Genomic DNA, 24,903 nt, shown 5'->3' with positions numbered 1-24,903 from the left:
TGTTATAATTCAGTGTTTGTTTTTTTTTTTTTGCATCTTACCTTTGTAAAAAGTGTGAGGTGGATCAGCCTTTTTAAATACCTGTGTCGATGGGTGAAAATAATTTAGCTCCAACATCAAGATATGAGACATTAACTCAGCAAGACCAGCTGCCCTATCCTTGCTTTTATTAAGTAAAAGTACTACAGCATCAATACTAAGTTATTAAACAAGGCTTTCAAAAGGGGACATTCTATGCATAGAAAGTCTCCACAACAGTTAAGTAAGAAAGAAGGAAATGGTTTTCACTGTTCAATTGGCATTTGTGTTTCAGTTTGACATGGCTGTTCTATCTATTAATAGGTAAAAGAAAAAGAAAATTACTGCTCTGGAACAGTGGACAAATTTAATCAAGTGGCTAAGTAAGTGCTTTCCAGACATACTGAGCCAGCAACTTTCCTTTATTCTGTGTTTCCATAGAGAACAAGCATAGTTCAAGCTTTCCTGTTACTGATTTTCCCATTTCCAGTGAAGAAGGGAGGCTAGAAAAACTGCTGCAGATTCTTCCCTTGAAATCTCCAAATCATTTAATTCTATAGTAGCTGGAGCTTCTCCTTGAAGTCTTATTGCAGAACATTCAACCATCAAATTAATTTATAGCTGACAGGCAAATACCCAGGTTTTACAACTGCATTCATCAGTAGAATGATACAAAGTTACTGCTTGCACAGACTAACTTAGGGGGCCTGCATGTACTAGCAGGCATATATCCTTACATTTTTGCTGGTAAAAGCTCAGCTGCCTCATCTTGATCATTTGAAAATGAATGCATGCTTCTTCTTACCTGATTAGTATACAGTAGTGCCTTGAGAACGCTGCTATCTGCCATGGAGTAATGAAATTGAAAATGGCAATTCTTGCTGGAGCAATGACACATGGAGCTGTTAAGATAAGCACTTTCGTATAATGCATTGTCATTAGCTTCTAACCACACCACACAGCCTGAAAATGAAAAAAAAAGTGCACTTTTTCACAAAATGTATCTTTTGTATCTCAGTCTGCAAAAATAAAGACTGCTTTGCTGCAATTAAACCATGGTCCCCTTCTCCCCCACACTGCAATCTGATTGTCATGCTGATTATGTGACTTGGATGTCACCTAAGCATTTCCTATTAAAAAGATAGATATCTATCTGCATTTGACTCACAGAGTAGTCCCAGCAACCAAGAATGACATCAGTTGACAGTATCTTGAAGTTCTTTGTGTGTTAAAAGCTGTGAGCAGGCCCATATTCAGCTCAGCCTCCTTAAATTCACAACCATTCAATCCCTATCTCAAATTTATTTGGAAACTGCTTTTTCTCTCTTCCTATTATGTTTTCCAGGATTTTTTTTTTTTTTTTTTTTTTTTTTTCCCAGTAATATTTCTTTGGGCTTTTCAAAATAAGGGGAAATTTGTTCTTCTTTCTTACAGATACAGGAGGCAGTTGCATCTCCACCATGCTTAATTAAGGTTTTTATTTCTCATCCAGAATTTCTGCAACAAAATGTTGGGAGTGCATTGTCTTTCCATCTGAAGCAGGCAGGAAAGCAATTTGTGCTCTTCTTGACCTACTGCTCCTTATAAAGGCATTCCTACAGAGATCTAAAATAGTACTCCATCCCTTTAACAGTGTCTTTTATCTTTCAGAAGTAAAAAGGCTAAATACTTTTTTAATCAAATATAGCAGGTTCCCCTCTCCCTCTGCAATGAGTCACTGAATGTTTTACTGCCTTCAGAAGTATCTATTAAAATAATAAACAAGGACTGATCAAAGGTCTTCAGTTTGAAGTTTCTGTGTTCATGTCTAAATGCAAGTTATCTCAAATGCAGATGCTACATAGGTTATTTCAAGCTGAAGGGAGAAACCATCATTTCACAAGTTTTTTGTTAGTTAGTTAGTTAGTTTGTTCGTTTGTTTTTCCATTCTTTTCCTTTTGTTGGCAGTTTGGCAGTTTACTCTGTGCTATACAACTTTTTACATTGAAATACATGCTTGCAATTTCATTGGAATTAGGTTTGTAATTTACTGACACAGCAGTTACACTTGATAGAAATGGAATATTACAGATGTAACCCAGGATTCTATCTGAAAGAGATCAACACAGCATCTATATTTATATAGCTATTGACTTCTGCAGAAGAGAAATATACATTAATGTTAGATCTATGCCTGAATTCAGAATTCTCTGATGCTTTTATAAAACCAAACTAATCTTGTTTACTGATCTCAATGATAATGAGTATTTTTTTCTTCTTTCATTTAAAATTTCAGAATCTTTTAAAAACAAGACAAAGTGGAGTTAAAGTGAATGCTTCTAAGATAAATTGAGGCTATCTTCAGAAATGAAGACTCCAGAAACTTTCATCCAGCAAATACTGACTTCTTTCTCCCCTCTCTATAGCCTGTGTAGGTAGAGCCATGTCAGTTTAACTGGACAGGCAAAATACTGTGCTATACCTTTGTTTCCCTCTTCCAGTGAAATTTTAACTATATTACCTTTAGCCAGCATCTATTGATTAGCTGTCTAAAGATTAGTGGTATTAGGAATATTGTTCTTTCATTATTTACAAATTTTTCAGCTCTTTTCTAAGGTCCGGATTTCCCTCATTTCAATAGACTGCTTAGTATTTTAGTGTTTATGCTCTGAATTTCTTTGTGTATTGCTCTCTCAAATTTTCAAGAATTTATTTTTCTGTAGTGCCAAGCTTCCCCAAGCTTGTAGAAACAGAAGTCCCAGAAAAGTCATTTCATTCCTGCCAGCTTGATAATGGGGCTATCAAGTTGCAGAGATGTGTGCATTTCTGGCAAGAAACTCTGGGATCACTGCCAGGAGAAAGTTCATAGGCTAATGTCTTTCCATAAAACCTTTTTTTTTTTTTCCCTTGTGGCTGCTTAATCAGGTTTTATATAGATTATTTTTTTTTCTTTCAGTTTCGAAGAAAAAATTAATAAACAAAGTCTTAGTGGCTGATCTTTCTGGAAAATTCCAACTGCAGTGGAACACAAGTAGAAACAGACCTTACAATTTGTTGCTGAGGTGGTTCAAAGTCATCTTAGAGCTGGGATTGAACATTCTGCTTACATCCTGCTACGCTGAAAGCTCAAAACCTATATATATTTATCTGCTTGTCTCCATTTTTCCATTTCACAACTTTTAATCTAGGTTACAAGCTTCTAGACTAAATACTGAGCCTTCAATCGAAATTAAGCCAAAGAATGCCAGCTTTTCTTTTCTACCAAGCTCTCTTCTCTAGCAGGACAAATGTATCTGAGCTAGCCCTTTTTAACTTTCCCACTCAACCATTTTGGTGAAAGAAAAGTTTAAATCTGAATTGACCTTGTTTCCACTCTTTGGAGATAAATTTTCATGAACTCAGAAATCAAGGATAAAAAATAAAAATTAAAAAGTAGCACAATAGGATAAATATAATCTAAAAATTAGACTATTTTCATGTTAAACTTGAGGAATTATCTTTGTTACAGTTACTCATGAAATATTGAGTTTAAAAGACATGGAGATATTTTTTTCTTTTTCTTCATCTCATAAACATTGTTTTTATTATGCAGAGAATCAGTTTCAACGGTATCTTATTAAATAAATATTACCCCAGATGTAGGAAAATAAATGAATCCAATATAAGAAAAATGAACTAGGGAAACTGTATAGCATGCAGGGAACACAAAGAAGAAAAACAGAGCAAAAATGTCCTTTCAGAACAACATTAAATGGGAATATAAAACCTCTGTAAGAACTTTTGACACTAGAGAAATTAAGAGAAAAAGTTATGGTGAAAGTGCGCACAATACAACACTGGAGAGAAGAAGCAATAAAAGAACAAAGAAAAAAAGTCAGCCAAGGACAAAGTATTTTATTAAATTTAAAAATACCAAGAAAGAAGGATTATGCAAAGCCTATAAGCAATCCTTTCTTTATAAATATAATTGTCTAGACCTCTGCTTCATAATTTAGTTCCTTACCCCTCTTCTATTTATAACAGTGAAAGCTTTGATCAAAATCAGAAGCCAGATCTTAGTCAAGCTCTATTTGCACTGCAATTCTAAGCCCTCAAGCATGACATTTTTTCAGTTTGCATACCAATTCTTTACGTTTTAGAATTTTAGTTAATGTCTAACCTTTTAATTTATGCCTTGAAATCTGCACGAATAGAAATGTTGAATGTATTGTGACATGAGTTGTTGTTATACTTCAAATTTCTCAATATCTTCCAATGTTAACAAAGACTTAACTGCCGTGTGTTGTTTTGATACTTTTTTGTTCTCAGGTTTTCTATTTTTCTTTATGATATGGAAGAATAGAAAGTATCCCCAAACTTTGTGTTCAGCCTACTCAACTGCCTGTTCATATTCATATAATAATGAAGCCCGTTAAGCCCCTTATTCAATAGGCATTTCAATATGCATTCTGCTTCTGTAGAGGTTTCTTGTAAACCAGTCCTGTAAAAGCTACTCATAGAATTTCAGTATCATTTCTGTTAGCTCAATATTGCCATAAAAGGGAAACCCATATCAATTACTATCCCTTGAGGTATCACATTAAGGTATGGCACTGATGCAACATCTCTCAAGGAGGTGTTATAAATAAAGTCTCTCTCTCTTTTTTTTTTTCTTTTTTTTTTTTTTTTGTTACATGTCCCTTTGGAAATTCAAAGGTGCCATGATTTTTATTTTTAAGATAAAATCATCTCTTTTACTACATACACTCTGCAGTACATAGATTCTATCTTAAAAAATAAATAAATAAAAATTAAAAAAAAAAAAAACAAACATTTAAATAGTGCTTATATGCATTTTGCTTGCTGTTTTATTGTAACTTGACTTACAGTTCCTAGAGACTATTGAAATAAATGCCAACAATTACTGCTGAAATATTTCTCAAACTAAAACAATACTTAATCACTCATTCTGTTGCTATCAGTGAGATTGAGCACATTTCTATGGGCTCAGAGTTCAAGCAGTAATCTCCACACTATCAGTTCCTCAAAGCTGCATCACAAATCACACCATTACAAACTAGTAATTTTCCCTTAATCCCTCTGAAGGTAGTCTCAATAGAGACTTTTTATTTCCCATATTTCCCATAAATGTGTAGATAAGCACTATAAAGTGGTTTCAAAAGCAGGTGATGCTCATTACTTCTGAAAATTGCAACTACGTTATTTCTGTTTTGTCTTCAAGAGTAACAAACTACTTTGTATAATAAGTGTTTCTCTACAGCTCACCTAATTACATGTTTAGAATGAATGTCCTGATCATGTGCTCAGAGTAATACTACACAGGTAAAACAGACAAGCATCAAAACAAACAAAAACATGCAAGGACTTTGTTGGATTTAATGTCACCAAAAGAAATACAAAGAATTAACTGTAGAGTAAAGCAAATATAAGTTTATATTGGAATTCTTATGTTAAAATCTTCCATATCTTGCCAGTACATGTGTTCACAGCACCCTTACTAAACAGAACAGCAAAGGCTTACTTAAGTACAAATTCATACAATTACTTTTTGTGGTTTTGATCTGTTTCCATACTGGGTCACCACCTTTTTCCAAAAAGCTCTATGTTCTTCATGACAGCTAGCAACTATGCATTAACTTAAGTTTCTCACCTTCAGTATTATTGCTGCAAGATTTCAGAGAAAAACAAGAGGCAACCCTGTGCCCTGTCTTTAGTTGTGTCCAAGAAACAAGCTCAGCTGGCTGATCCGAATTCCACTCGCACATACCAAGCTCAAAGCTGGAAGTCTGCAGTGCTAAAAGATAAAGGAAAGCAGTCATTCAGCTTCTTAAGAAGTTATCATTTAGAATACCATTTCCCATCAGAAATATATGCTTATTAAACTTTTTGGCAGCCTTTCTGACTCTGGTTAATTAAAAAGTGGTCAGTCTATCATCGAGTGTCATTTCATATTTCAGGCTGCAGCCCTGAATGATATCATTAAAAAACAAACAAACAAACAAACACTAAAGACAAATGCTTTATTATTATTATTATTATTTAGAGAAACAGACTACTATTTTCCTTATCTGATCATTGAAACTTTGGTGAATTCACTTCCACAGAGAGAGTTGCCAGAAAATATCAAAAATTACTTGTTGTGAAGAGAAATATCTATGTACTTTTCTACATAATGCTACCATAAAATCATTTCAAACTGAGAGGTTCACCTCAGTAGTATCTCCACAATATTTGCATCAGAACATTTCATTTTAGAACCAAAAATCTCGGAACACAACTATACCATTTCAAGAACTTTTTAAATTCTTGAAGCTTGAGATGCTAGGTTGTAGTTGTAAAATTTCTGTAATTAATCATGGCTAGAGGAAGAAAGTCATGATTTTAAGCAGAATTACAATATGGTAACAGAAGTTCCACTTTTTAATATTATTGCTGGGGAAAGACAATCTTCTGGTTAAGATGGACTTTTAAATAACAGTCAGAATATCTCAGAGGGAACAAGAAGATTCTTTACTGAGGAATAAACTTTACGTCAACTTTATGTCAGTATAAATACACATTTCTGTCCACCACATCTTAAAGTTACTGTTTTATTCACAATACCGACATCTCAATAAAATGTCCTGTCCTGCTGGTCCTATAAACCTCACATTTCCTCCTTTATTTTGGTGTTGTATAACCATGCAACCATGGTTATGAGAAAAACCTGTTTGCAACTTATTTCCAATAGAAAATGCAAAATTTTAAAATTGTCTATAAAAGGATGAAAGAAGTCTATTCTTCAAATTTCAACACTTAAAAAGAGTTACAAGTAAACTCAAAGGGAGAGCCAAGCTCATCATTAAACACAAATTAGTGGATTTTTTTTATTCATTCTGCATTTTTTTTATTCCATTGTAAATAAGACTTTTTTTTTTTCTGTTGACAGTAATCCCAGTCTCTTGAAATAAACCAATACATTTTCTAGATTTTCATTCTACAGCAACTGATAACAGTTAGTTTAACATTTTGGGTTTTCTGCCACCCATCCCTGCAATAGAATCATAGAATCAGAGTGGCTTGGGTTGGAAGGGACCTTAAAAATTAGTTCCAATCCCCCTGTCATGAGCAGGGATGCCACTAGATTAGGTTGCCCAGGGCCTCATCCAACCTGGTCTTAACTAGTCATCTGAATGACCCCACACTTAGTTCTGCATGTTTCATACTAAAATCTACATCTTTGTAGGCTGACATGCTACAAAAATTAAATAGGGATTTTAATTTAGCTGAGATGTTGCCAGTTGAAATACTCATACTGGAATTTGTAAAAATGTATATATTATAAGTAGCACATATAACAATTACTCCAGTTTTCCAGGAGAGATTTAACAACACAACAAAATAGCAATAAAAGTCACACTAGTTTTGCAGACAAGGTAAACTACTTTTGCATTACAAGCAGCTTCAGGAGGACAACACAAACACCTCATTCTCCTTTTTAGTATTCCAATTTAATGCCCTGGGGCTCTTTGTTCTTATCCCTGTGGCAAGCGCAGAATGACAGTCTTAATAAAAGACAGTCTTTGTATATACAATTTGCCAGTTTTCAAGAGAGACTTCTGTAGGGCAATTACAGATACTCAGATAAGAATATAAAATCTTTGAATGGAAGGCATACTAGAACTATAATTATAGGATATTGTGTTACATATGTTCTAGAACATAATGTTAATATTTTCTATTGACATCTGAAATAGTAATTGAGTGATAACTGAATAAATTTTGCAGGTGGTGTTGGGAAGACTGAGGATAGAAGACTGTATTTTTTTTTATTTTTTTATTTTTAAATGTATGAAGTTTGCTGTTTAGGAAAACTGGACAAGAAACTGATATGGTGCATTCTGGGGGGGGGAAGAGTAGGGAAAAAAAACGTAATGAAATTACATTTATATTTATCCAGCGGAGTTTGGATCAGAAGACTCCTGAAAGCACAAATACGTAAGCTACTTTACTCATGACTCCAGCAACAACATCATATGAATGAATACAAATGAAAAGGTCATTTCACATAGATATGCTAGCGTACATTAGAAATGTAATTTTTAACTACAGATTTTATGCAATTAAAGTGGTCTTCATTTAAAATTTATCCAGAGATTCTGTAAGGACTACAGAAAAAATTATTTCAAATTCAAGCTACTATTAATCTGACCTTTTGTTTTAATTATTGGAAAATGTTCAACAGTAAAACTCCTCTTTCAGGGAGAAAATTAAGATCCTTTGACCCTGTTTTTGGTTGTTGGGAACAATTTAGGTGTCTCTTAATGAAGTTCATTTCTCCTAATGTGGAGGCACAGAATAAGAATGAATTCTTATTAGAATATGCTTGAGTTCTGTAGTTCAATCTGTATGCCTCACTATATACGTGTACTTCAACAGCCATCACCTAAGGTAATTTTAGCACTTAGATTTATAAGCTCTGTTTATTTTTATTTTATATTTCACCCTATTTTTGTTTCTATTTTTAACTTTTTCCTCTCTTTACAACAGTATTTCATCTGTGTGGCTGATGTTCTTTTCATTTTTGTTTGGTTTAGAAGCACTCTGTTTAGGAAAAAAGCCAATATATTTGTTAAGAGAGATTTATATCTACCCACAAGACCTGCTTAAACAGTCACGTACGTTACTATATTTTGGAGATGCATTTTTATTTTTTTATTTTTCTATTTTGAACCTTTTATCTGCAGAAATCCTCCAAGGAACAGAGTGAAGTTGTGGAGAATCCTACACCTGTCCTCTTTTCATTCAGTTTCAAATTAATTTTGCAACTAAAGTACATTGTACATGTTACTTGAGTTCACAGGCAAGTACGCTCAAGGTTTTAAAATCCCCACCTTTGCTCATTTATGTTGTAATTTACTGCTAGAAAACTTTTACAAAACAGAAAAGTAGAATGGGCCCTGGCATGAAAACATCTATATAGTTGTCCATTTCAAGAAAGTTGAAACATGACAGATAATCAAGCTTAGTTAGCCTAAATTTCACTTCTCCAATACAGACTCTCTTTGAATCATTACACCTATATTTGTGTCTTGTTCTTAACAGCACTTTGCCTGTGATTGCTCAGCACTCTAAAATGTTAATAACCACATGCATCTGTTTCCCCAATGGGACTTCCAGAGAGCTTTAATTTAGAATGCTGTAAAACAAACAAACAAACAAACAAAACAAAACAAAACAAAACAAAACACTTTTATGAGTCCTAGCTGGGTATGTGTTAAATATAGCATTCCATATCTCATCTTCTCATATTATATTTAAAGACCAAATTCTCATCACTTGTGCTGTGACTCAGAGGCAGGAATCAAAGTGGGTAGTAGTTTGAATCAGGACTGTACTCACCTGAGGCTGCAGACTGGGTGCCACAGTAAAATCTTCTTGTGTAATAGAGGGCAACAAGTAATCTATTTTTTTACTAGGATGAGTTGCATTCTTCTCCCATGAAAGTGTGTTGGGTTAGAAAGAGAAATATGAAATATTTTGCTGAAGAATCCCGACATGCACAGATGATTCAGCTGCAGAGCTGACCAGCCTGACATTACAGCTCTTGGATGTAGCAGAGCAGAACAAAATATCCCCACTACAACTGAGGAGCAGGACCTTTTACACATTTAAAAACACACACAAGTTTCTTAGGAATCTCCCTAAAGTCAGCTCCAAGGCTTTTCCTGAGCTGTCTGAAAGCATTAGTTCTTTGGCCTGTTTCTGGCCAAAGATATTTTCTGCCCACTGAGACCTTGGTTTGCTCCTTGTTGCAGGGAGCTCCCAGTGTATATATGTATGTCTATATGTATGGTGTAACATACCAGATGTCTTAAGGTGTTTATTTTCATTCTTTGTAACTCTGTTTAGATGTAATATGACAGCTAATGTTTTGGGGGAATGAAAATAAGCCATGTGATAACGTGGAGTTAAGAAAGCTTTTGAGTAGCATATGGTTCTCTTTGTGTTTGTATTCTAATCAAAGGGAAAGGCAAAGCAAAATTATCTGTTTCCAGGAAAAAAAAAAAAAAAAAAAAAAAAAAGAAAGAAAAAAAAAGAAAAAGAAAAAGAAAAAAAGGAAAAAGAAAAAGGACAAAAAAAAAAAGTATGCTTACCAAATGCTGAAGAACATCCTTCACTGAAAGAAATATCATCAATCGCAACAGTTGCATCTTGCCTCTGGGTTTCCACCATCGCCCAAAAGACGACCTACCGAATTTAACAACAAATCAACAAGAAATGGTATTTACCAGTGCAATAGATGAAGGGGGCAAAATCAAAACTAAAACTAACCAATCAAACAAAGAAACAACAACAGGAAAAAAAAAAAAAACTGCCACCTTCCAAGATACTTCAGTCTTGTCTATATGGTTTGTATTAGAAACAAGAACTCTAGTCATAGACTTAATTTTGGAGAATTACTTTAGTGGCTTTTGCACATACCTGTGGCTTGTTAGCACAGATATATCATCTAGATCAAGAATGAAGTTGCAATTAAAATGAAGTATCTAGAAACCACAACAAAATACATTAAAACCTAAGCAGGGATCATAGTATTTAGGAAATTGAAAGAGTGTTATGTTTTATCAAACCATTCTTCCCCTGAGACTGGAAACATGAACCTTTTCTGGTTATTTCCAAAATTTATCAGAGACCTGTACTAAAGCCAGGGCATCAAACATTATTTCAGTCAGAAACCTTTCATTAACAAGGCTTTAGCCAAAACAAACCTTGAGGAGTATTCTGAAAAGCAAAACTCAACAGTTATTCTGCTCTAATAATACAACAGCAATACTTTTCCTAACAAAGCCTTCCATAGAGATGAAGCTACAAATAGTCAACATTTCTGTCTTGAGAACAGATTTCTATCTACTTTAGTAAATGTAGTGACTATACCACAAGTCATCAGTTTTTGTGTAGTGAATTAGAAGAGGATTGAGCAACCACAGTCCTTGGAAGAAGCAATGATTTATAGTGCTTAATGTTAGAGGCAAGCATAGATGTATGAAGATAGGCTGTGCTACAGGATAATTCAATAAATTAGTCTCATGCTCTGAATTACCTTCTTTTCCACTGACAACTAAAAGAAGTCTCTGAAACCTAGCTTTCTAGTTTAGGGATGCAAGTAAAATACAAAAACACACATACCCCAAAAAATTAAACATACAAATAACATTCTCTAAATTATTCCCTAGCCAACTCTTTAGATATTACCACTCTAGGCTTTTCCTGAGTCCTAGGGGCACAATCTACCTAGAGGCACAATCTAGCTCTTAATAATGAATGTACAGAATTATCTAAATAACAACTTTTAAAACATTAAACTTCGGGGGTAATTTTGTGCATTCTTTGAGGGTAAGGAATTGTTCCAAAATTTATAGGTAAAATGCAGGTTTTATCATCAACAGTACACTATTTCACTCTACAAGATTACACAATTCAGCAAAGGAATTGTGTGTGTGTGTTGTTTTAGTGTGTACTTGACCTGTGCCAAAGGTTTTTCAGCCTGCAAAATCAATTTATCCTGGCATTGTACAACCAGAGATATACACATCCTGATGCTCTGAATGCCCAGGGAAGTTTCTCCAAGGATAAAAGAAAATATCTATTTCTATTAAAGGCAATTAACCATAGGAGTGGAGCCAGATGCCCTGAAGTCTGTGAAAGGCTAACTATTGACTGGATTGGGAACAGAGTCAGCACTGCAACTCTGATCCCATCTCACTAGAGAAGTGCCATTTCTTTCTTCCCTCATCATGTCTTAACTTCCCCACTTCCTCAATGACAGAAATGCTAGACACATCCATCTCTTCCTGCGTCTAAAGAAAAAAAAAAAATAAATTACCATGGCTTTACCAGCAGATAACCAGGGGTACAATCTAGTAATAACCAAACCATTTCCTACCCACACTTGAGCAAGACTGTTCAGTTTTCCTTTTCAAACAAACTCTAGAGCTCTCCAGTCCAGAAGTCTGTGATGAAAATATCTACTAATGACAGCATTTGCTTGTAACAGTAATTAACAAGTGCTACATAAATACACCATTTCTATGGCTGTCAGAACAAATTAGTGCTGCAGCTCCATTAGCAGCAAATACAGCGTGAATGTCTGACACAAGCAGGGCTTCCCAAAACATTCCCATTGCAGCAGAAAATACCAAGATTAAAGACAGGAAATGACCATAAACAGAATAGAATCCCTCAAGTCCAAAACTTTTTCTGTTGTTCAAATCTGTGAAGCAGAAGTTTGTTCTCAATAAAAGGGAGTAAAAGTAGTTTAGGAGAGCAAACCAGAACTTAGTTCTCCATAAACCAGCCAAAACAGATATAGCGAGATTGGGGTGTGCTGGAACATTAAAGCAGTGATAATCTTCATGTTTCAGAATTCCCTATAAGTAGATATATTTGAAAGCCAAAAACCAAAACACTACCCTGTAAAGACAGTCAATATTTTTTCTGTTTGTTTGTTTTGATGAGAAGGAGGAAGAGGCAAAAGGTATTAAACAGTCCATATCAAAAGCTGAGAAAGTAAATAAGAAGCTGAGGCTGGTTTTAATTAAAATCTCACCTCTATTGTGCTTGCAAAATTGATGAAAAATATTAAAGCACTGTATTGCAAAAAATATTTTGCACAGAAAGATGCTTGTTTTCTATTCATTTTTTTTCCATAGAAAATGTAATCATTACTAAGAAATTTTCTAAGTAAGAAATCTGAAAGTATAATCAAAATATTCAATGAACATGACAATTTACTGAGAAAGATTAAATGTCAGGCCATGACAAGGTTAAAGACTTTGATTATTTTGCTAGTTTGGAACAGAAAATAAATTATATTTCTAATATTTCCACTGCAATGGGAATTTTCCATGCTGGTGTGATAAACCTGCACAATTATTAATTATATTACAAGAGCTTTTTCCAAGTTAATTTGTGCATAACTGGAAACTTTTTCTTCAAAAATGCTACAGACAGCCCTGTAAGGCTATGATGAAAAAAAATACATAAATGAAAGAAAAAAAAAAAAAAAGAAAACAAGTTCAGAAATGCAAATAAATTGCATCCACTTGCATGACCAGCATCTTGCTAGCTGTCATTGGAGGGAAAACTTGCAACGAAAGAAGGAAGTTTGCTCAGCTTTGTTCTTTGTATTTGGTGAGGTGCCCAGCTACATTTCTTCAGACAACCGTAATGATTACTGTGGAAAGTTTGAAAACTGCCTCTTTAAAGCTGGCTGTGCCCATCCACTCACTTTTCAGAGGCCAAATGATAATAAGGTTGGCAAGCCATAATCTAATTAGGATTTGATCCAGCAGTTTAGAGGCAGAAAGACTGCATATTATATTGACAGACCCAGTCCCAGTCATTTCCCAGACCCAGTCATTTTTCTAAACAGTATGAAGAATGAAAAAGTAAATATAGAAATAAACCCTTCCAATACAATCTCACATTGCTAAACATCCACTTATATCAGATAAAGGTAAGTTATCAACAGATAACAATACTGATACTTAAGTGGGTTGCACATATTTTGTAGCATACATAACTTAGTCAGGGCTGAGCAGGCAAGTAATATTTTGAAAAGCCAGACTTGTGTGATGTTTTAACATAATGTTACCTCTGCACATCAAGTAATTATGTTATTCTTATGGTTTACTGAAATAAGGCTTTGCCTTCATGCCTTCGGGTTTGTATGCTAAACAACTCTTCACAGTAACTACTGTAGAAGGAGATGTCTCTGATTTTTTTGTTTGCTCCCAACTTTTCCTCCAGTATTTTGCATCATAATGATCATACATTGTCCATATTATAGCCCTGTTATATTTATTGTTCTAATGTTTTGTGTAAATGTACATGTAAAAACATTGTAATAATCTAAGAGCCTTGGATTATTTTTTCAGCAGCTTTGAGCAAAATATGTGTTCTGTCATAAAGGACCAAAGCTACAATGAATGGTTAAGTATCTCTATAAAGCAGTATCTTCCAGTATAGAATAGTATTTCATAGACAACACATTTATAAACTAAATCTCATATATAACAATACAGTTAGACTGAGCCTAAGTGCATAGTGTATTGAAAATTAAGATCCCAAGTATATCGCTTCTATGGGCAAAATTTATAATACAATGAGACATTGTTTAAATTGCGTTTGGCATTTAGCTTTAACACCACCAAGACATCAGAACAAGCGGTATTTGGTAGTACCAATTCTAACCTTCCAAATGTGCTCTCTGCTTTATCTTATGCTTCCCATTTACAAAATATTTAGATTCATCTAATTAGAAAACACACTTATAAACCATTTACCAGGTTCAATTTACAGTCAACTCAAGTTACCCACCTCAAACTTTTCAGTGTTATTGATTGTGATGGTATTTGCTTTCCACTGATTTTGCAGTTCTCCTGAATCTTTCCAGATGTTTTTAACTGCATCCTCAGAGTGCTTTTGAAGTCCCACCATCAATGTTCCACCCTGACTGATCCAATAATGAAATGTAATCTAGGACAAAAAAAAATCTGATTATTCCAGGGAAGTACTGTGACAAACAATGAAATACAAAGACTATGTATCAAAATACCTGGCAAACATGTTCTTGGTCAGTTGGAAGGAAAACAATGGTCCTTAAAGCTGCAGAAGATCGCATTTCAGAGGACAATGAAAGGAAATAAGCTGGTAAAAAGAATAAAATGGAAACCTTATAAGTACATGAAAAATATTTACATATATATATTTAATGTATATATATGTACGTAATGTATATATATGTATGTATATATATGTGTGTGTATATATATGTATATATAGTTGTATAAACTGTATATAAAAGGCACCATATAAAAGAAAAAGACATAATCAGTATGAGTTTGTAACTAAAAAGCTAACTAGATTTTTTTACCCAGAAAAGATTCATAACACATTTGTAGCTGTTGTGTGCCAAGCTTTTGTTCATATTAAATTTTGATATAACACTTCTCTATTTTCTGGCTGAAATTTCAGTTAGGCTTCCAAAATATTTTATATGCTGCCAGCTTGAATTCTCAGTAAGTGCAAAATTTTAGGACAAGCCTAAGACTAATTCAGTAAACTGATCAAAGAGCTTAAAGTTTTGAACAGATTGCTTATTTCATACTTAAACAACAAATCATTGTGACCTACAAAAGACATTTATTACAGCAGTTCATGCTTTTAAAGGGGTGGTGAAAGATAGAGAGGAAGCTATGGCACTCCTCTTTTCCAGAGGACATAGGTATGTTTTTTGGCCACTCAGGAAATTTCCTCACAGTGGTTGTGCTTTCTCCATACGTGGCCCTTATATGAAGGAATGGTTGTTCTCAGAGTCTCCACAGTACCATTACATTACAAAGCAAGTCCAAATAAAGTATCTGTTTTGATTGAATGACTAATGGTCAACAAGATCAAGTGAAATGTGGTTGTCACTACACCTGTTTCTGGCATGATTGTTTTAGATCTTCTAACAGATGGAGGGGAACTCCCCATTTTAGGATACCAGATATTGTTAGTGAAAATTTTGCTCTTCCTTAACTGGATGATTTCAGAGATGTTGGATGTTATAATTGAAGAAAGGGAGGAAAGAAAACTTTTATAGTAGAAGGAAGAGAGGAAAGAAAACACTTAACCTCACTTAACTTCTTTTTTTTTTTCCCTCCTTTCCCTTCTCTCATCCTTCCCAAACTCCCAAATATCAGGTAAATTGTTGCCTTTTAATATTAATATGTAAAGGAAAAGAAAACATGAAGAAAGGAGAAGAAAAAAAAACAGAACTGGGATTGAAATTAAAAAAAAAAAAAAAAAAGTCCTAAAGACATCTACAGAAACAAAGAGACCATGCTGGAATTTTTAAGTAATTCAGTTATAAAACCACACACCTTGACTTCTCATACTTGAGTGCAAGCAGAAAGTCATTGACAAAGGACCATAACACCACCTCAGTACTAGAGGCAGCTGAACCCCCATACTCTCACCCCACACACCAGGAAACATCTTGCAACTTGCTAACAGTGCAGTGGCTGCACTCCCCGAGATTTTAGACCTTTCATGACTACTCAGTCAACACTTTTGGAGCCTGCCAGCCTGCCAGCCACAAGGATATTCTTCCTACTCACAATAGATGGTGGATTGGTGGACTAGGACCTTCTCCCTGACACCAATCTCTTTCATCAATTTTTCACTTCCATGATATTTTGAATTTTTTTATTTTGGTTCCTGAGGATAAATGCATTTAAACCTCTTAAACAAAATCAGATTTTACCTACCACAGGAAGTCTAAGTCTTACACAGATGGGCTAGAAATAGTAACTTTAAGAAATTCTTTGAACAGTAATTTTACATTAAAACTCTGCACAGATAACAAGCTTCAATTATTAAAAAAAAAATAATTAGTGTTTTTGCTGTTTTTGATTTTGAAAGTTGTTGTCACTAATCTGTTCAACTACATTATCAGTGCAAATAAGAACCATAAGGAGAAACAAAGCTAAAGAGAACCAACTGGGTTCTAGTAAATGATTACATAAGCTTTCAAAGGATTACAACTACCAAGTGATCTTTGCTCTTCTGCTAATGAGTTTGCAATTACTCATCATGATGGCAGGAACTCTTCCCTTTAATACTCTGTCATGGGGCTTAATTGTCACCATGCAGTATCTTTTCTGGTCTTTAAGCAAGAACACACAGCAAGATTACATAGTCTGTTAAGTCTCCAGCAGTGGGAAAACTTGAATAGTTGTCATAAAGAGATTAGAATCAGCACTCACAGGAAATGAAAGTATAGTTTAGCCATTCACCTTGTAGAAAACCGAAATAACTTAATACATTTCATTCTCCAGAGTCATTCAGTCTACAGGTCTGTGTGCACAGCCTCTCATAAAGCTGAGTAGGCCCAAGTATTGAAGATTTCTGTCATCTGATCAAAATAAGAGATAGATATGGTTACAGGCCAATTTAGACCTGACAGCTACAATGGTGACTGAGCATCCTGAAAAGGTAACTGGCAACATATAAATGACTGCACAGTTCTGGCCTCTTTACAGAGATTTGAAGCTGATGGTTCTCAATCTTTTGCTGGCTTTGGGTATCTGAATAAGTTAAGTTTCCCACTCCCCACCAATTCTTCACAAGATAAGTTTAAACTTCTATTGGATATAGGCAAGAATATCTTCCAGGTCTTTGCTACCTCTTGGTGCAATATACTACCAAGCAAGAAGAGACCCAAGAAACTTCAGCTAGGGCAATATTATTGCCTGGTTAATTATTTTTGATATATGCAGAAGTTTAATAGATTTTTTTTCCTATTCCCAGAACCAGTCAGTCACTTTCCCTCAAAATATTAGAAAAAATAATGCCGATCACAGATGCATACATACATGAACTCTGGGAATTCAAAAAAAAAATAAAAAATAAAAAATAAAATCCAAGAATGGATGTAAATACATCTCAAGGTAGGGGACCCAAAGTTAGTTTCTAAAGTTTGCAGCTATCAAGATTTACATTACCACCTGATATCTCCATAACATCTAAAGGTCACTGAGGCAGATAAATGTAAAACTCTTGATGACTGATTACTTATGATATACTTTTTCCTGGAATTCTAGGCTATTGTGATTATAAACACCTAAAAACTTGGGCAAGAACTTTCTATCTTATCTCAGAAAAAATGTGTCAGAACTCAACTCAGCTATCAAGAAAGTAGTAATTTTAAAGAAATAATATAGAGCAGTAAATAATTTGTAAAAGCCCATGGTTCCTTCAAAGAACATGAGAGTTCTTACCGGTGTCATTCCCACTGTGGTCAGAGTATGGTGGTCCCACACTAGATTGACCATTTCTTCTAATCCATCCAAGCTGTAAATTCTCTTCTTGAAGAGCTTTGCAGAGATCATTTTCAAAATCACAGTTTTCACTGGGGGAACCTAAACTCAAGCAAATTCAAACCTCAAAATGAGAAACAGAAAGATACATTCTTACCATCACTTGCTACTCATACTCAACTCTCTGAGGTGGGTATGAGACTCAATACATAATTTATTCCTAGGAGAGAAAGGCAGGTTTGTTTGTCCTTTGATTTCAAATAGTCTTTCTTCCATTGCATCGAACATGAAGGAAAATTGCACTGTGCCCAACTGCTTGGACTGCCCTGCCCTGTTCCTGGAAGCACTTCTTGTAATGGTGGAAAGATTTAAAAATAAAAAATAAAAAATAAAAAATAAAAAATAAAAAAATGTCTAATTAGACGCATCTCTAAAGAGCAAGCTTTTTTGCCCTAAACAAAAGGGCAAAAAACTTAGTTCATTTGCTTTTGCTTGAACACAACAGAGAAAGCTAAGGTAATGATCTGCTGTCTAAGCAGGATTCTGGTTAGACACAAGAGCTACAGCGCCTTCACGCTCCCTTAAAAATTAGTGCTCACTCCAGACCCTTATAAATGCTTTTGGTGTATTCTGTAATATTAACACACTTCACTAATCAATTTAAATAAAGTTGCAACTGCAGCATTTATAGTCACACTACGATGTCCAATTTCATAGCTTTCATATTCACATCAGCTTACAGCAACAGTTAATTATAAGGTGAGAGAGAGGAAAATAGATATAATTCACATAAGCATTGCAGAGTCAAGTTAATGTGCAGACTGGCTGATTCATCAACCAACATTTTATTGCTGCTTTTATTCTTTAGCTCTTTAAGTGGCTGAAGCATGTTAGTGGTTCATCAAAAGCACACACACTGCTGAGGCATATCTGCTTCACATTACAAGAAATGCACAAAGTCATATTTAATATTCTCTTACAATTTTTCTCATAACTGAAATAAAAACATTAAAAAAAAAATCAAGATGTACAAAATAGTTAGAACACTATCTTTTTCAATAAAAACTCCTTGATCATTCATGATTAATTTTCAAGATATCAAGAGAATATTCACTTTTACAGAAAATTTATCTTGAAAGCAAAACAATGTAAATTAGCTTGGAGATAAATTAACAAAGATAAAGTCACTGCCTAGAAAGAAAGAGGCCAGAAGGAAGAAACACATGGGATGTTTTACCTATTTTTTTTTTCAGAATTCCCTGTTAATAAAACAATTGTAAAAAATAATCTCTAAGGAAAAAAAAAAAAGTCTCACAGAAACAAGCTGTTGGTTAAGGTTCTATTTCAGTTGTAACTGTATAGAAAATGTCACTTGGGAAGGCAAAATATTTTTAAGAGAAGTTTTTTATATATACTAATAGACATATATAAAATACTCAAATATTTATAGTGAATATTTTGCAATAGTAGCTGAGTTTTCAATAAACAAATAAATAAATGAGACCATAAGACTTATTCCACTCCTTTTCCAATGCCGTGCCAAAGCACAAATAAACCACATCCGAAAGCCAAAATGACAACAAAAATGCATCATCTGAAATTCCATCTTTGATCCATTTTCAGTGCAGAAACATCTTTAAAACTGAGCAAAGCACAAAGAAAACAGCAGGGACCTGTCATGAACATAAGATTGCAGAGCTGAAGTTCAAGTAGAAAAATAACTTTGCAAAAATCCAAAATCAGAAGAGAGTGTAGCAGCAGGGTGAGAGTTCAAATTGACACCCTGATCTCTCTCTTCACATTTGACAGCTAACTTCTGTCCTGGAACAATCCAGACCATTATCCAAGCAGCCCCATAATCCACAGCCAGTCACTCAGAGCCTAGTTCCACACCTCTTCCTCATCCTTAATTTAAATACAACATTATTTGGTATTTCGATCTTTCACACAGACCATAAGCTACTGTTTTTGTGAACTGAACTATGGAACAATCTATTCTACTATAATTTTAATATTTGTCTGTAGCAGTATTCAGGTAAAAAATGAGTAAAAAGCTTCAATAGAAGGTAATAAAAGAATACATATCTTCCTACATATTCTACAAGCATAATACTGAGTGTTGCCTAGTGGAAATGCTTTTTCCAAGAGAAACCAAGACTAAAAGGAAGGCTTCAAGCTATGTAGGGCAAATATAACATAACCATCTCTTGTGGAATCGATATACTAACTTGAGATATGTTAGTCACAAAACAGGCATAATTTAAAGTGACATTTAAAGTGTTTCAGTGCAGCACAATAAAGTTGTGGAGTTTATTAATACACAAAATGGTGTTAACTATTGTCTTATTTGCAAAGGAACTAAAACCAAGTATCCTAGAGATGATTCTAGACTCCTGTTCCTAACATATATCTGGATTATATTTGGATAAAAGTCATGTCAAAGAAAAATCCCAGGTATCTGGGTACACAATCATAACTTGAAGAATCTGGATTTAAGTTGCTGTTCTTCCAGATATCGGCTGAATGCACTAATTATTAACATGTTCTAATTAATATGTGTGCACAGATAAACACGGATACATCTAAAAATCATCTACTTTAAATTTAAAGCTAAACCCCCATAATCCAACAAATAAAATAGCTTTCTTTGTTACATGGTGAATGAGAGAACTTACATACGCTTTTAATTAAAATTAGAAGTCTCAACAAATCCAAGATCTTTGAACCCCAGAACAAGAGTCCTCAGAGAGCAGGACTATCTAATGCATCATATGAAATTATTTGCAGAACAATTTTGTGTTACAGTCAGTGTTCTGAAATAGTAGATTTCTGATGCAAATTTACCCAGACAATATCAGTTCAAATGCATTTTCATTGCTTAGATTCCCTTCAGGAAAACAGCAGCAATCATATTCATAGCCTCTTAATGTTACAAGATTAAGCTAGGACTATCAGTTCATAAATTCGAGAAAATTTCTCCCCTTCCTTCTAGGAAGAAAAAAAAAATCATTTTTCTTTATATCTTTATATTATTTACTCTATTTACAAGTATTCTGTTTTATTTTCTTATGCCTTGATACAGATACATTTTATGAAACCTGAATTTCAGCAAACAATTTTATCATGATTTAAGAAAACAGTAATTCTTGTTAAATTTCCTCTGAATTGTAAATGGATGATGAGACACTCACTTTGACACATAATATCAGTACAAAGCTTTATGAAAGAGGTGCAGTATAGACGCTGAAATTGAAGCAGGAAGAAATAAATTGAAAGAAGAAGAAACAGAGACTTAGAAAATGAGAAGAAAAAGGAGAGACAGGGAGCATAATTCCCAAATACTTTTTTTAACATGAAAAATCCCACCCCCAGTTCCTACCGCTGCCATGTTCAGTTATCAAACAGTATGACACTTATACTAAAGCTCACTGAGACTTACCTTGTCTCTCATCACTGCTGCCTCCACAGCAGTTGGTGAAAACACACAACTCCCCAGATGGAGTAGAGGAGCCATCACCACATTGGCATTCACTTCCTGCAGGTGACTGAATATCTGCCAGAGCAACACAGTATAACACACAAAAAATTATGAATTTGTTCATGAGCTATGCTACTATCCAAGCTTTCACTCAGAAAAATATTTGCTGCTATCTGTCTATTATTTGTCATAAAGTATCTTTGAAAAACAAGTGTTTCCACACATCTCTGAAAGACTTTTTCAGAACGTCACTTTCCAAATCCAAAGTTAAATGAAACATGGCTTCCATGAAGCAGCGACTTTCAACCTGGTGTGTCTTTGGATAATATTTAACTGAATTATAACATTGTTTTCATAACATTTTTTTATGACTATAAAGTTCTGATGTATGCTATGCAAGTCAAGTGTGTATCATTAACTTACTGACTGAATTTATTGCATATGGTTTTCAAACATGTGAGATAAGAAAATAACAAGAGAACACAGTAGAAATTCTAACTAACCAATATTTATAAAGAATTCTCTTTTGTCGTAGGGATTTGGCAAATGCTTACAAATCCTATGAAGAGCTTGTGCACCAAATGTAGAAACATAGCTAAGAGATTTGATATTGATTTTGCATTGCATGAACAAGAGACTGATATAGTGAAAGAAAGAGAATTTTCAAAGCCTGTAAATAAATTATGTTAATAGTTGAAAGTGGTATCTAGTACTTACTTGGACTACAACTGTAGATAAAAACTGAATTCAGGGTATCCAACTGATAATAATAAGACTCAGGTGTCCAGCCACAATTTGCATAAATGAACTGTGTATTGATGATTATTTTGCAAGTGATTAGATTCTGTATTTTCTGGAAAAATCATATTTGTGTTATTGCTAGTGATAACCAAACTTCAGAAAAATAATAGATACCTTGGATATTGTGTGTGAATTCTTATGAACAGTGAGAAATATAACCAAGAACAATCCGAAACTGTCACAAATACCACCCATTATATTACGGGATATCCATACAAACCTCAGAAAAATTCTCTTTCCAATCCTCTGTCCAGGGTTAGTTAGTAAGTAACAGATATAATCTTTCCCCACCCCATAATTTAAGTAATGACTAGTTCTACAATAGTACAATTATAAGAAAAAAAGTTTATAGTTAGATATTACACAAGAGTTCCCTTTTAATTTGTCAAGAGGTGGATTTGCATTTTGTAAACAGATTTGCAGTATGATAAACTCATCAGGGCTTGCACAGAAGAGAAGTGCATTACAAAAGCATCCCCACCCAGAAGGACTCCATCAGTACAAGAAACAAATGTAAATGTTCTGGCTGAAAATATCACTTGAAGTTTAAAAGAAAACTCCAAACTTTACACTCAGCAGACACTGTACTGAAAAAGGCAGAATTCAGAGAAGAAAACATTTGCTTTCTTTTGGAGGAAGACAACCCCACATGTTACATTTTTGTAAGGACAACTATCCAAGTGGTGGAGAACTGCATAGGTTATCTTCAGCACCGTGTAACTGAAAATAAATAAATAATTAGCTCTCTCCCAAATTCAAACTATGCATATATAAGGATTATTGCTCAACTTTGCCACATCTGTCCCTGAATCAACTAAGTGATTTTAAAAGCCTTGCACACAAGTAGAATAAATTAGTTTAACAGGCTTTAAAATCATATGAGTGCCAAAAGTGGTTTTGGGATATCTCCAGATATTTCAATTCATAGTGACCTTAAATCATGGGAATGCATTCATGTGTACTGCTTCATACATACCATAAGTCATTCACTCTTCCAGTGTTGGTACAATACCACACTGTAAGCTATAGTTAAAATAAACTGATAAATAATTCAAGATAGAGGTGTGGAAGAGAATTCTACTCTTCACAATCATCAAAATTTCTTTAGTGCTTAGATACCAGAGAGTGGAGTGCTGGAACCAAGCTCCCTTTGAGATTATACCAGCTGTTCCTATGTGCAGGAGTCATGCAGAAAACTTATTACTCAGGAAAACAGAAACTGCACCTCTCTGCTCAAAAGTGGAACAAACTTTCACACAAGACCTTCCTGGCAGGAGGCTTTCTGGTGTTTTTAGGTTGTTTTTGTTGTTGGTGTGTGCTTGTTTGTTTCTGGGCCTTTCTTCATGTCAAAGAAAACCTTCATCCATATCAGCTCAACCCCTTGTGAAGAAAGTGATTTTCAACAACTTGTGACTGACATTGTTGATGACTGCTCTGGATTTCCCTCTCCCATCATTTATTTCTCTTTGTTGTCAGTATAAAACACAAACTGAAATTGAGTAAACAAGCAGAGCCAAAAACAGAATTAATACTCTAAAGTGCATTTTGAATAACAGCCAATTAAAAGCATGATCTTCCAGTCATATGCTCAGCTTTTACAATTTACACACTTAACTATATGCACCATTTTCTTCCTAAAGCCAAACACCTTTAGCAACTATTTATTCTAGAAAAATAAGGCAATAGGAAAAGTTCATTTCTAGATTTGCTTGCTTAGCTGTTTTTAACTTGATCTAACAATAAGGAGAATTGCAAGTGCATGGCCTCAGGGACCACCTGCAGTGTTCAACATGCCACAGCTTGGTAACCTTTCTGCTATTAGTCATAGCTTGAAAACTGTGGCTCAGTTGAACAGTGATGTTAATCACTATTTAAAGAAAAGAATGGTGTTCAGGTCTTGGCATCCTAACAGGCTTATGCTATTTTATAATAACGATGGTCAGACGATTTGCCCTTTTATCTAATTTCTGTTGCCAAATTGTGGGATGGGCTGCACTACTGTTCAACAAATAACTAATTACTTAATAAAAATTGCAGATAAATTGAAACAAAAGTTGTTTATATTAATCATTTTTTCTTAATTAATCTTTTGGATTTATACATTCAAGATTTTGTTGTGTGGAGCTTTTTTCCTTTGTTTGTTTGTTTGTTTGTTTGTTTTGGATATGCGCAGGAGATGTGGGGGACAAAGGAATCCAGTTCAGTGAAAGTAAATAGGAAGACTGGTTACATTAAGTACAATCTCTTTTGAGCAAGACTGTAGAAGACCATAGCATATACATTAGCAGACGTCCTTCTACAACAAACTGTAGCTGTTCAAATTACATGATGCTCTAACATGCAGAATTAGTTGCCTACGTTTATATCTCATTTACTAATCTGACTTTCAGTAACAGAATCAGGTGAAAAATATGCAGAAGAAAAATCAATCAGATTAATCATTTTCTTCCAGTGTTGTACTCTGCAAAAAAAAAGAAAATAATCAAAGGGCTTACAATCTAAATAGTTTGAAAAGTGCTTCTTTGACAACTGGGGAAAGAGACAAGTCCCAGGAATAAAGAGCAAGGAATTAGTTAACAAAAGGTCAAGAAAAAAAGAAAAAAAAAGAAAAAAAAAAAGAAAAAAAAAGAAAAAGAAAAAAAAAAAGAAAAAGAAAGAACTGTATCTAGAAAGCTATACAAATAGTGTAGTACACCAATTCTCATTTTTATTTCCTCAAGCACACAAACTCTACTATCCACTAAATAACTAATGTCAGTGAAGTTGAGACTCCTAAGTTCG

General features: G+C 34.2%; 1 protein-coding gene across 1 annotated transcript in view; it reads right to left on the bottom strand.

The window, feature by feature from the left end:
• MALRD1 (MAM and LDL receptor class A domain containing 1) overlaps positions 1-21,573 on the bottom strand; it is a 258,192-nt gene extending 236,619 nt beyond the window's left edge. Inside the window, exons 1-7 of the mRNA XM_038174819.2 lie at positions 21,283-21,573; positions 17,805-17,945; positions 14,597-14,688; positions 14,359-14,517; positions 10,134-10,227; positions 5,648-5,791; positions 824-981 (exon numbers count right to left, since the gene is read on the bottom strand). Of these exons, the coding sequence (XP_038030747.2) occupies positions 824-981; positions 5,648-5,791; positions 10,134-10,227; positions 14,359-14,517; positions 14,597-14,688; positions 17,805-17,945; positions 21,283-21,445 (951 nt within the window). The 5' untranslated portion in view covers positions 21,446-21,573. The remainder of the gene's footprint in view (positions 1-823; positions 982-5,647; positions 5,792-10,133; positions 10,228-14,358; positions 14,518-14,596; positions 14,689-17,804; positions 17,946-21,282) is intronic.
• Positions 21,574-24,903: the final 3,330 nt, after the last annotated feature.

Source organism: Anas platyrhynchos, chromosome 2 (assembly GCF_047663525.1).
Source record: "Anas platyrhynchos isolate ZD024472 breed Pekin duck chromosome 2, IASCAAS_PekinDuck_T2T, whole genome shotgun sequence".
NCBI classification, from domain to species: Eukaryota; Metazoa; Chordata; class Aves; order Anseriformes; family Anatidae; genus Anas; species Anas platyrhynchos.
The sequence above is the reverse complement of the archived record's forward strand: the minus strand, read 5'-3'. Positions and strand labels throughout refer to the sequence as shown.